The 14,047-nt window shown below is 33.6% G+C and overlaps 1 protein-coding gene across 1 annotated transcript in view; it reads left to right on the top strand.

Moving 5' to 3' along the window:
- MS3_00002301 (uncharacterized protein) overlaps nt 1-14,047 on the top strand; it is a 67,615-nt gene that overhangs the window by 8,048 nt on the left and 45,520 nt on the right. The window contains exon 2 of the mRNA XM_051209879.1: nt 7,474-7,765. Within this exon, the coding sequence (XP_051075350.1) occupies nt 7,487-7,765 (279 nt within the window). The 5' untranslated portion in view covers nt 7,474-7,486. The remainder of the gene's footprint in view (nt 1-7,473; nt 7,766-14,047) is intronic.

The following is a 14,047-nucleotide window of genomic DNA, read 5'->3' as shown; positions in this document are numbered from 1 at the left end:
AATATTTTAGACTGGTTAATTTTTTTTAAAAAATAAACGATTGTTTTTTTCGACAGTATTACTACTGTTATATCATAGTAAATAAATTATCGGGCAAGAAAAGTCACTAAAGGTTTAACCAAGGCTATCATAGTTAATAGAGACGGAATATTATTTTCAATATATTCAAATTTGTCAATTGACTCCTTAGTTAATTCGATTTATGAATACATTATACACATACTTTAAGAAAGTTTCAATTCATGAAGTAGTACGGTTGTTAATCATAAATGTTTGTTACCATGGCTATCAAAATATATGAATAGTTTATTGGTATTATTCAACTTCAACTCATAAGAAATTTCGGCGAGACTATAATTTATGGACGAACTAATTAGATATATGATAATAGGTCTGAGATTTTGACGCGAAATTCATTCACCCATTTGGCTAAATAAAGTCTTGGCATTGTAGTTGATATCAGTTCGTGATGAAAACCCTAAATCTGAAACCTAACCATCAAGTGTAAATCATAGTCCTTATTCTTTAAACTGCTTTATAACCCTCATTTAACCCTAGTAAATAGGTAGACACTTTCAGCGTCACTTTAGCGTCGCTCAAAGGTCGTTCATAAATTATAGTCTCACCGAAATTTCTTTTGAGAAATGACTTAATTAGTTATTATTTTTAGAATGGGGTTTTGTGAAGATTGTAGTAATTTTTAATAGTTTAATTCATGAGCTAACTGAAGCTAGACCATCATGGAAAATCTGGAAGCACTGGACGGCCGTTTTGTCCTATTGTGGGACTCCTCACCAGTGCGCATCCACGATCCCGCCTCGCAAGATTCCAACCCAGGACCTATCAGTCTCGCGCGCGAGAGCTTAACCGTTAGACCACTGAGCTGGCGTCCAAAAGTGTTGATGTCTCGCGTCAACCAATCCACCGTCCACCGTTGTCTTCAATCAGTTGTTATCTCACAACCGACCCGGTTGATCTCCACTCGTCACTGCTTCTCACTAGAACTCCAGGAACTACCTCTTGGAAACCGTCACTAGTGAGCATAATGACGATTATTACCAGAGAGGGGTTTTGTGGATATTATATTAATTTAGATAGTTGAATTCATGAGTCGATTGAGGTTAGACCACCATGGAATGGTTATATCACCATTAATATGGCTTTTATTGCTCTAAATATGTATATTTCAGAGTAAATAATTACAATCTACAGGATAACAGTATTTTTAATAAAATTAATTATTTATTATAAATTACGTTTCGATATATTTGGAGAAGACAAAGAGATAATAATAAACACCCAGAATCTTAGTTACTGGACTATAGTAAGTGTTTTGAGTTATACCATGGCCCACTTTGAAATTTACACCCGATAATTCAAAGTAAATGACCTTATTACCATTTCTTGAAACGATAATCGAAATGTAAAAATAATTTGACGAGTACGGATGATACAGGTTCTCAGTCCATATTTTCGGAAGCTGTTCAATTATTTACTTAAAAGTAAAAGGTATAAAACTGCTCCATATTTACTATTGAAAAAGTTTAACCAATGAAATGAATAATGTGGTGGAGGAGTAAAACTTGAGCCAAACATAAATCACTGGGCTTTAAATTCTGTTTGGTTCACTGATGTATTAGTTCTGACTTCGTTTCCTTACTATCAAAAATATTTTCTCATGAAAACATTCCGGTGTGTTCATTCGGACCCGTATGGTTTCTAGTTCATTCTGAAGTAATTTTTCTCTTATTTGCTCGTTAAAGATACGAAACCCACTAACACATTTCTGGTATCGTTTTATTTTCTGAGTTGGATGGTTGAATCCTCGTTCTGGAAAATGTCAGAGTCTTACTCAATCTCAGAAAAAGGAAATTTACTAGAATGCCCATCCGAGCTTTAAATTTCGTCTAGAGTTTCGACTTACAAACATTTCATATCGTTAGATATTCACCATATAAATACACTCAAATAGTTTCTTTAGGAAGCGGAGACCATTTAATATATGACCTAAAATAATGATCTGTAAGAAAACAACTTGTTATTCTTAATTTATACTTGGATGAAACTCCTAAATACAAAAATATCACTGGGTTTGTTGGACGGAATAAAGTTGGAAATGCCAACTGACTGATTCTTAGCGGCTAAAACGCAAGACATAAGGTCCTGGGTTCGAGACCCTAGTGTGCGATTGTGGATGAATCCCATATTAAAACGAAACATCCGTCCAGTGCTTCCAGTTTTTCAATGATGGTCCAGCTTAGAATAACTCATGAATTCAAATGTTAAAATTAATACAATCTCTACAAATCCCCATTCTAATAATAAAAAGAAGAATTTGAGTTATTTGTGCTTTATCCCAATTTTAACCTGTGGTTGCATACTAATAACCAAATTTCAACTAAGTATAACCTGATTCTCACCAAGTAAAAAAATGGTAATATCATTACGTAACTGAAAAGAAAATTTGAATGATATGAAAAGTTTAGTAACTTATGATTTCAATGGTTAAGATCATGAGTGAGTTGAAGCTAGACCACCATGGAAAACCTGGAAGCACTGAAAGGCCGTTTCTTCCTCACTAGTGACTGGCTTCAAGAGGTATATCCTGGAGTTCTAGTGAGAAATAGTGACCAGTGGAATTCAACCAGGTCTGCTGTGAGATAGTAACTCACTGGAGACAATGGTGGATGTGTCGCTCAATTTCGAAGATTAGTCGTGGATGCGCACTGCTGAGGAGTCCCACAATAGGACGAGACGGTTTTCTAGTGCTTGCAGGTTTTCCATGGTGGTCTAGCTTCAACTGACTCATGATCTCAACCATTGAAATTACTATAATATCCACAAGACCCATTTGAACTTATGATTTTCATATAAACAACATACCCATTGTTCATTAGAATTACTAAACGTTCTGCTTACAAGGCTGAGTTTTTCATAATTTATTGTCGGTATTCAATGAAATTTATGAATTATTAGTCCAACTACCTAATAATCCCTTCTTTATTCATTATCTTTCCTGAGACATTTATTTTTATCTGTCTGTTTAGTTGTTTGTTTGTCATTTGATTCATCTGTGCAATGTTCTAAAAAAGCAAACATATTTACACATGATAATCCCTGGGAGAAGAATAAAACACCCACCAATTATATATATTTTTTCTAATTTATTCAAATCTGTTAGCCACAAGCAACAATTAGTAAAGAATGACATTATATCTGATGTTGATATGCTAGTACAATATAAATTGTGTTTTTGTATATGAATCATTTTTAGGTTAAATAATGTAAAAACCAATTAACTGATATACGAGCAGAAATACCAGTGGTTGGAAATAGGAAAATGTCATATTCTTGTTTTAAATAGTTGTTTTTTTCCATTGGAATCATGAACCGATTGATGTTAGACCACCATTGAAAACCTGGACAGCCGTTTCGTCCTATTTCGGGACTCCTCAGCGATACGCACCCACGAAGGTCCTGAGTTCAAATCCTGTGTGAGAGATTGTAGATGCTCACTGCTGAGGAGTCCCATACTGAGAAGAAACAGCCATCCAGGTTTTCAAGATTGGTCTTTCATCAATCGATTCACGACCTCAATCAAAATCTTAACAGTCTCCACAACCCCATACTGACAAAAGTGTAATTCTTTAGCTAATTTGCGGTCTCCCTGACACTTTTTAGCCTATTTGTGTAGAAGTATGCTTTTCTATTTTATAGTATGATGTGGTCCAGTATGTCATGTATATAAGCTAATGAATGTTCTCAATAGCTGACGGGCTTAATGGTTTCAGTGTAGTAATGGGAGCTTGTCTGCAGTCTTCGCTTTCGGGTCAAGACTGGGGAGTTGAAGAAAGTATGTTTGTCAGCCGACCAACAGAAGTGAAGCTTACACCAGCTCTAGGTAATGTGTGTCTGTTGGAGGGCATCGTCTATCAAACCTAGAGGCGTTAGTCTATAGATGGAATATAAGACGCGGGGGTTATCCACTTAGATTCATCGATAGGAACTTAACACCTAGACAAAATGCTTAAAAGGCACCAACAGTTCAAAAGAAAAACACGGCTGCCAAAATCTTGAATAGGCGAGTTTCCAAATCCCTGAATAAATCCTTTTACTCAGCTAGGCTCTGCATTGTTTTCTCAAGACGGCCTACCGTTCATGGATGTGTTAACGATAAAATTTCACTTTGGGTCACCTCAATGTGCATCGTGTGGGGCAGGTTAAATTGGCCACATAAAGCATCTCAGAACATTACCCGGCGCGGCTTTTAAAAGGAGACTGTTAAAAAGTTACCAGTTCAACACAGGATCATCTAATCAACTCTGAACGCATCGCTCCGAAGGAGTTTTCTTTAAAAATAAACAACTTTACACATTAATCTAGCCCCAAGCTTTATAAACAGAGTTAGATGGCAGCTAACAACGTAATCTAGGTTATGAGTTTTCTCCTATTTCAGATTCATTAGGTGAACATCCTAGTATCCCAGAATTGATGTTCACTACGTGATTCGAACCTGGTAATGATTGCTTAAAATGTCATCGCGTTGTCCACTAAGATACAAACTCAAGGTGGCCGTTGACTTGTGCACTAGGGTGAATTTTTCAATTCATTTTTTATTTTTACACATAAGACAAGTTATTCACTGAATAAAGTGATAAGATGTACACTGACCATTACTACTACTACTACTACTACTACTACTACTACTACTACTACTACTACTACTACTACTACTACTAAGTTTTATATTCAGAAAATAATTCTTCTACTGGTATTTTGTTGTTTCCTTTTTTACTTGAAATAATCACTCATCAAACTGTTGTTAGTGATGATGCTTCTATTTTCTTTTATCCAAGTCAAAATTATTCTCCTATTGGCATTTACATGACCACTATGTTTACAGTTGGTAATGATTCATCAAACAAAAGTAAACATTTTATACCTCATAAATAAATAAACAGGCAATAAAACCGCATTGACCGGATATTTTTAAACACAGTGAACAGTACCTAATATATGTAGAATGATAAGGTCAAGGCAAAATCAGGTGTGTAATAGTAACTATGATTCATTGTACAATGAATGTAAATGTTAAGTAATCGTCATTTGTTATGCTTTGTTTGAATTCACCTTATGAAGTGAAATTTAATACTTAAGTAAAAATAATGGTGAAAACTGTTTTTTTTAATAAATTATAATTCTAACCATCCCATCCTATCCCATGATATATATATCATAGGATAGGACTTCTCAACACAGTGATCCACGATCTCGCACCCTGGGAGCGAATTTTTTCAATGTTCCGTCAACTATCATATTACAAACGTTGACAGGATTCATATGTGAAAACAATGACTTTTGATCTTTGAATTTTCCTTTGTTTCTCTGCGATCATTTTTTTCTGCTCCTACCACAAATCGAGGCCCCGTTAACAGTAAAAGATTCCTATTATTCCTTTTTCATACTCTAATGTCCAAGAGGGTAAAGGTTTGTGTTTGTTACTTTTATTTCTTCTATCTAGACTCTAAACTTGTCACACTATTTAACTTGAGCTAGTATATACATTTGAGTCGTATTTATTATATTAGAGCTGAAAACATCAATGATTCCCATAAAATTGTTGGATTTATGAGCTATAAAGATAGGTTAATGTAGACCTTTACGTATATCGAGACTCTGAAAATGGGATCTTTCATTTCGAATTCAAGGATTTAACTGAAAAACCTGACAGCAGTTTATTGGCTGAATTAAAAAAATCCTTAGTTATTGTTTCTACTATTTGGTATTTCTCTATTATTGTCTGTCATTAGTGTACTTTTTTTGACTTAATGAAAAGGTATGATTTTGAATGTATCGTACATGATCATTGAAATCAACATTTGACTTTAGTGAAAATTTAAGTTTTTATGGCTTTTTCTTCACCAGTAAAATAGACGGATTAAGAGGAAAAATAAAAGGGACATACTTAATGATCTACATAGATGTTCATGTTTCGATCACCAAATTTGTTTGTTTATTTCAAATGACAAGTATTGAACTATATGATACTTCATTAAAAATGGATATCAGTGAATCATTCTTTGAAGACTATTCCAGAAGTCGTGATAGAGTTAGCGTCAGTGGTAATGGATGACCACTAAATTACATAATGAATTCGTATTACTTTAAAACACTGACGATGAAATCTTTCTCAGTGGATTTATACTGCATAGCTTGTAGATCCTGGGTTAAATGCAATGTATAGATGTGAATCCCTAATACTAAGATTTATTAAGCCAAGAGAAAACAATTATTTATTATCAGTGTGGGGTTGTGGAGATTGTTTTTGATTGAGATTATAAATCAATTGATGTTAGACCACTATTGAAAATCTGGAAGCACTAGACGGTCGTTTAATCCTAATATGGAACTCCTTGGCATTTCATATCCACAATTTATTGTCCATTCCTCTGGATCATCGTTTTTGAGTTACCAATATTCAAAGTTTTGATTTATGCTGATGAACATGGATAAATTAATAAGGTAAATAGTATCAAAAGGGGTTCTGTGGAGATTGTAGTAATTTCAACAGTTGTGATCATGAGTCAGTTGAAGCTAGACCACCATGGGAAACCTGGAAGCACTGGACGGCCGTTAAGTCCCATTGTGGGACTCCTTAGCAGTGCGCGCCCACGACTCCGCCCCGTGGGATTCGAACCCAAGACCCATCAGTCTCACGCCAGGCGCTTAACCAACTAGACCATTGAGCCGGCAGGCCGCGCCATAAACGTGTAAATTCAACTAATCCATGAAATTGAGGACACATCCACTATTATCATCAGTGGGTTACTACTTCACAACTGACCCGGTTGTCATAATAGTTAACCGTTCTTCGAACTAATTTATAAATGAATCAAAATCTCATGAATGGAAACATCACTTCAATATAATTTTAACTTACTCACTGGTTACCCCATTACTAAATAAAGCTACATAACTTAAGGTATTTAGAATATATAAAGAAAATTTGCTTACCTATTTAGATTAAGTCAATAATGGAATATATTATTTTCCTGGTTAGCGTTTTTTAGCGAGTTAGTTCTCTAGGGGATGGGGTCGCTAACCCCATGCCCAATCCTCCTCCTTTACCCGGGCTTGGGAACTCTAGAAGAGCTATAGGCGGAGTTAATAATGCAATATAGTTTGATAAATATAAATTAAAACTGAATCATAATTTTGACTGGTATAGTTTACTGAACATAATTCTTTTGATTATTCGAACCCCTCGTGGTGCGGGATCGTGGATGCGCACTGCTGAGGAGTCCTATACTAGGACGAAATGGCCGTTCAGTGCTTCCAGGTTTTCCATGGTGGTTTAGCTTCAATCGACTCATGATTTCAATTTGTGACATTTACCATTAATTTATAATTACATCCAAATAGAATACATCATTCATGATATTCCCTCTATTTTTTTTATGCTTTTAACCCTAGCTACTACCAAACTATGCCTAACATGATTAAATCAAATCATGTGAATGATTTTATGAATGATCGTGATTTAAATCATATTAATCACAGTGGAATTCATCAAACAAATGGATATACAGATAAACCAAATAATTCTACTGGACGTTATACAATTTTATCAAAATCGACAACAATAAGAAATGGAACAAATAAAGGTTCTTATCATCCTGCTAGTCATTATTTTCAACTGGATACAACAAAACGTTCTCATTCACAACAAAGTATAGGATCAAATATTTCTAATGGATCTATAAATGTAAGTGATAACAGAGATTTATACAGTTGTAATTGTAATTTATTTCAATATTAGATTTTCATATATTGTACTAAGTTGCTACAATAAAGAATTGTCCGGATATTCGTTTTTAAATGGTTGTCTGGAGGTGATTATTTACAATTCAAGATTATTTTTTTTCTTAAATCAACATCATTATGAGAACTAATAAGCATTGGACAACTGTTCCATCCAAATTACTGTAACCGGGTACAGTATCCACCTAAAACGTTATGTATAATGGAGCAGTGAATATTAAATTTTGATAGAACTCACTGACTAATTACATTGAAGTTGTTAGTTATGTTGGTTTCACTTGTTAAATATGATGGAAACAGATTAGTTTGCAAGTAATTGGAGATAATCCACAAAATAAATGTTTATTTGTTGTTCTTTCTTTGTTGAGACAAATTTAACATTAAACAAGATAAGTTTTTGATTCTTACTAGTTTTAAGTGACATAGCAACCAATTTACCTATGTGTGTAACTTATAAACCAATGAATATATATATATATATATATTCACATAGTTTCTTGATTTTAACGATTAGATTCGGTTTAAGCCGATACTTTTAGAAAGGATGAAGTTTGGGCTTGGGGAATTTGGATTTATTGTCAAACTGTGCAAGATAACTCTAGAAAGATCGTAATGCAAATCGATCTTTAACAAAAACTGTACACAAAATTAAAACATTATGATGGTAATAGTATAAGATATACTTTATAGAATAAAATACATGTGTCAACATTGTGGATGTTACACAGTGTACAGTACAGAAGTTGATTTGATTTTTTTCACTGTAACATGACTTATGAAAGCTAAACTGAAAAATGTTCTCACCTGTTACCCAGTCAGTTTGAATTCCTGTATGTCAATCTAACATTATAAATGAAGTCTCAGTTTTTATTTTAGTCCTATTTCAGTCCGTATCGGTGTCATTATAAAAAACTCAGAATAATAAGTAGGTACAAATATTAAAAATATTTATGAATGAAACTTGAATCTACTTGTAAGTAGTTAGACTAAAATTATTCTAAATAACATTCAAAAGATGGCTAATGGTTAATTTATTTAAGCTACCATGTAATCAAATTGATAAACTTCAAAGGTTCATGTGCATCCAAAAGCACCTTTAAGTAATTAAATTAATATTAGGTGTTAGATCTGATATAGTGATTGATTTCAAGTTTGATTTTGCAATCTCATTCTATGCTCTTGAAAATCTACAGTCCTTAAAGTTTGGACAAAACTGGAGTGTAAAAATATTTTAAATTATTTACTCCTAATGAATGTCTAGTTTGAGGAGACAAAGGGTATCTTCAGAGTAGCTAATTAGCTTAGAATTCCAAAATCTGATCATAGTGGTAATAATTTATCTTCTTGAGATGGTGGAGTTTGTGCTGATGATGTCGTTCAGAAGAACAACGAAAGCTCCACGACCAAACCATCCAGCTCAGAGAACAAAACTCCACCAAAATTTATCTTCTTCGCTACTTATTCACTTAGTTATATTCAATCTAAAACATTGAAAAAATGTGCATCAGTCTAATTCATAAAAGTAACAAATAATACAGAAAAGTAAAACATAATGAACGAAACTTTCCTAGAGATATAGACTGATAACTTTTGCACCGCGAAATTTACCAGTGGCTTTGTAGTAACCAGCAGATAGCATTTTGATTGGTGGCCAGTCCGCTAAAACCTGGATAATTTACGGAAGATCAGACGTTATCATCAAGGAAAATATATCGCTTATTTATCACCACAAATCATTAACAAAAACTGATCTTTTTCACAAGCGTAAAGAAGGTTCAAACGTCTGAGAATACTTGGTCGAATTCATGAAACAATTTTCAACTATTTTGTCAGTCCATCTAAAAATTTAGACACTGTTCAGTATACTACTAACAATTTGACAGTAATTAAAAATGGATATAATTTTTTTTATTTACCTTGTAAGCCGTTATTCACCCTCAGTTGTTGTTTTGGCTCTATTTAAATTGGTAAACAAAACCATTTTCATGAAAACTTGATCTTTGTTCGCCATATTCAGTCCTATTCCCACATTAATGATCGCCCAGTTCGAATGGAATTTTATCTTATATAACAAAGAAAATATTTATTGCATGTTTTGGTTTTGGGTAGAGGGTCTTTTAGATTATTCTACCTTCTGAATAGGTCTACAGAAGTAGCTGAAACTAAATCTCTTACTGAAAAAATGACTGAAGGTAACATGTACACTATTTGAGTCGAAGTATGAATTCTTCATCCCAGAAAGCTAAATTTCCACTGATTCTAACTTCGCTTCACTTAACTGAGAGCTAGATTTACTGGTGAAGTCAATATAGTATACACCCACTGGTTTCTTTTGATCTTTCAAAGAGCCCCGGATTTCTTTTGTCAGTACTAATTTAGTAGGGAACGAATGATTCGTTTCAGAACTATGTTGTTTTCATCTTAAATCTTGATAACTACGCCAACTGAACTTAAAGGGGTTACGACACGTAACCGTCTTTAGGATAGGAGTTCCAATAATGTACTTCCAGTCTCCTGAGAACATGCTCTGTGTTGCAAATAAGTTATATGTTATATTTAAAGATGTGACGTTTAACGTTATTTGTGATGTACACTATCAAATACCTCTGGTTTTAGTATGACAAGTTTATTTAATAGTCTAAGGAGTTTAAATCTCTAGTGTTCATATTACGGTTATCAAAATTTGATCGTTCCTGTGCCAAGAATGTATATACTCTGTTTTATACACTTTTCTAAAAAAGTCCGAGAATAAATCAACTTCATCAGAATCACTCTTCACGTCATCTTACATATGTATACGATAACAGACGTTCAATCTATTTTGTATAGCCACCTATAAGTTTTGTTCTTACCTCGTTTCTGAACTTTCTTTGAAATGAAGCTCAGCTTTTAATGGCTTATCAATGGTATCCGTATGTATAAAGACTGGTTTACTGAAAACACCATGTGTATAATTACTTAGAAATTTGTTTTTAAAATGTTTGATATGTATGTCGCTGGCACTTCATTTCTGACAACAGTTTACAAAGAGAAGGATTATCCAGCCCAACCACTCATGTATATATATATATATATATATATATATATATATATATACAATATAATATCATTTTGAAAATCATAATTACAGAATTCATGCCAGTTTACAGTCATGAACAGCTTGATATAGATAGTTATATCAAGTGTAGGGAACAGATATGTGATGTAAGACTGTTTTAAGTTTTATAGTTCAGAAATTGTTTAGGTAGTATATTTTTTCACATGTATTACAGCAATAAAAGGCATCCATAGAGAACGTTTAACTATTTTTGATTTGACACCCAGTTGATGTATGAACGATGTATTCAAGATCACTTCCTGTGCCATAACGAATTGATCATAATCATCTACAACTAGAGAAAATAAAATAGATGCAGAGAATATGGAACAAAATAGGTAATAATTACTACGATAGGTTAGCCAAGTCTACCATAATACATATGTCAGGTTATTTTGTGATATACTATTGATGTTAGACATTATTCAAATTAGTTAAGGTTTCCAGGGACGGTTTAAATGTAAAGTAACAGTTGGTGGGTAGGTTTATCAATTGGATTCAGTAATAAAAATAACTAAACATTTAAAGTTCCTATGATCTCACCTGTAGAATAAGATACTTTTACAGGTGCTAGAACATTTAATGCATTTTCAGAGGATTAGTAAGGATCCATACAGCGAACAAAGGATGGGAGTGATTTTATCTCACAGACAGATCGCGGTAAACTATTCCAAAGTCTAGATAACTTAGTAGTAAATTAATTCATATAGAAAGATGATTTGGAATATGTTTGTCTCACTAATGACAAGGAGTTATAGATGCTGTAACTAGGAGTTTCTGCACATTGAATTACATCACTGGATGTAAATGATGATCACTCTATTAGAGAGCCTGTGTTCTGCTCTATAGTACAGAAGTCTATAACTTAAATTGAAAAAAAGGGCTGTAGTATAAGTTTGAAATAAATTTACAATTCATCTCAGAGAGAGAAAATTAAAGTCTTAGGATTAAACGGTTTAATTACAGAGCGGCAATCAGTATCATGCTATTTGAGTATGAAGTTCCGATTGAAACCTATTGATCAACTGATAAACTTACCTACCTGTTATGTCCGAATCAGCATAATGAATGGTAACTTTTGGGATCCATTTATGAACCAATACTATACGTACATTTTTATCGTATAATTATTAAATAACTAAACTATTCATATTTGTGTTCCTCTTATTATAAGCTTTATTTCGACTTATAGACTATTATTATATGATTTACCATTCTCAAGTTATAACCAGTCTATCAAGTATAGTCTCCCACATTCACAGTCACTTTGGGCTAGAACTTGTACAAATGTTATTGTCTATCTTACGGCGTAATGTGGTCTGTTTGATTTGTATATAATCCCAGTATGTTTGAAATACATGATTCATATCGCAGAGGCTGAGATTTGTATTCTGGACTCAACAGGCAGGGCTATGAAGGGAGAAGAATCGATGAAGACTAGAGACTTCTCGTACGGGTTTATACGTCATTGGTCCGGTCGATAAGTTACTGTTTTTTAATTGACGGTATCATGACGTCATATATCATTAGGGTGCAAACCTACAAGTTATAACAATATTGTAAACGTTATTGAAAGATAAGTCTAAAGCTTAATATCCGGAATTCCATTCCTGTTAAGACATTCAGTTAAGTCGTTCACTGAAACTGTAGTGAACAAGAACATAAGTGGGGACAATCAAACATATTAGACACGACATTACAGAGCACCTCAATAAAATCTGAGAACCATATAGTAAATAGTTAATTTGCAAAATATCAATCCATCGTCTCAAACTTCACTGTTCCCTTTGCAAATATCAGTCCATTGTCTCAGATTTCATTGTTCCTGCATTTTCATACCGATTGCGTCCCGTTGCCGTTCTTTCCTTCTCGATCTTCTACAGAAACACATTCTATGCCTGACCACCGTTATATACTTTGTATATATTCTTTGTTCTAAAACACACAACACATACACGTACACACACACACACACACAAAACACTCAATTTCATATTCATCGTTTAATATCGTTGATCTATAATTTTTATTGTTCTAATAATGGATTTTAGCCTATTACATATATATATATATATATATATATATATATATATATATATATATATATATATATATATATATATATATATAGATAGATAGATAGATAGATAGATAGATAGATAAATGGCATAAACTAGTTTTTGGGAATTTCTAAATTGTAATTAATATATACATTCACTTGGTATTGTTTGCTTTTATCTTCCCACTGAGGTTTAGGACTGCAATTGATCAGTCTGTTATTGGAATATGTGCGTACTGTGCGTATCCCTCGATATTGCCTTATTTCACAAGCTTTGATAAGCAAAGATAGATATTGGCTAGCAGTGGAATCCAGGAATCGCGTTTCGTCCCATTTGGGACTTCTCAGCTGGATGTACCTGCATCTGAGTTGATGTTCACTCTGGGGCTCGAACCCAGTACCATTCGCTCCAATCGCCATCAATCGCAGTCTTAAACCTCAATGGGAAGATACAAGCAAAACAATGCCAAGTGAATCTAAATCCACCCCAGTGCACAAGCGAGTGGCTACCAGGACTCAGTAGCTGAGTGGATAACGCGATGATGTTTGAAGCGAATGATACCGGGTTCGAGTCCTGGAGTGAACATCAACTCAGAGATGCAGGCACACCCATCTGACGAGTCCCAAGTGGGACGAAACGCGATCCCTGGATTCCACTGCTAGCAACCATCCATCTTTGCTTATAATATATACATCTTTTTGTTTTACTAAAAGCCTAGTTAGTACGTCAGACATATTTTTAGTTTGTTCTTTTTATACATTGAATATTTATTTCCATGAAACCTAAGAACCTGTATAGATAGATCACACACAGTGTTAATCAATGTACCCCTAAGTGAAGGAGAAAAAAACAAATCTGATTAAATGATGGGTTACTAGAATTTGTTAGTTTTTGATTTGATAATAACAAAAAGAGGTGATAAATATTAAACTTAGTGAATGGATAATCTTTATTTTTTTCAAGATCTTCAAGAGTTTTTCATACAGACAACTTGTTAGTTTTTTTTCGAGCTAATTGAAGATCTTTTTTTATTTATTCAATGAACCTGAACGTTTCTATAGAATAGTTG

The sequence above is a fragment of the Schistosoma haematobium genome, chromosome 1, assembly GCF_000699445.3.
Source record: "Schistosoma haematobium chromosome 1, whole genome shotgun sequence".
NCBI classification, from domain to species: Eukaryota; Metazoa; Platyhelminthes; class Trematoda; order Strigeidida; family Schistosomatidae; genus Schistosoma; species Schistosoma haematobium.
Note: the sequence above shows the minus strand (reverse complement) of the source record. Positions and strands in the feature narration are given on the sequence as shown.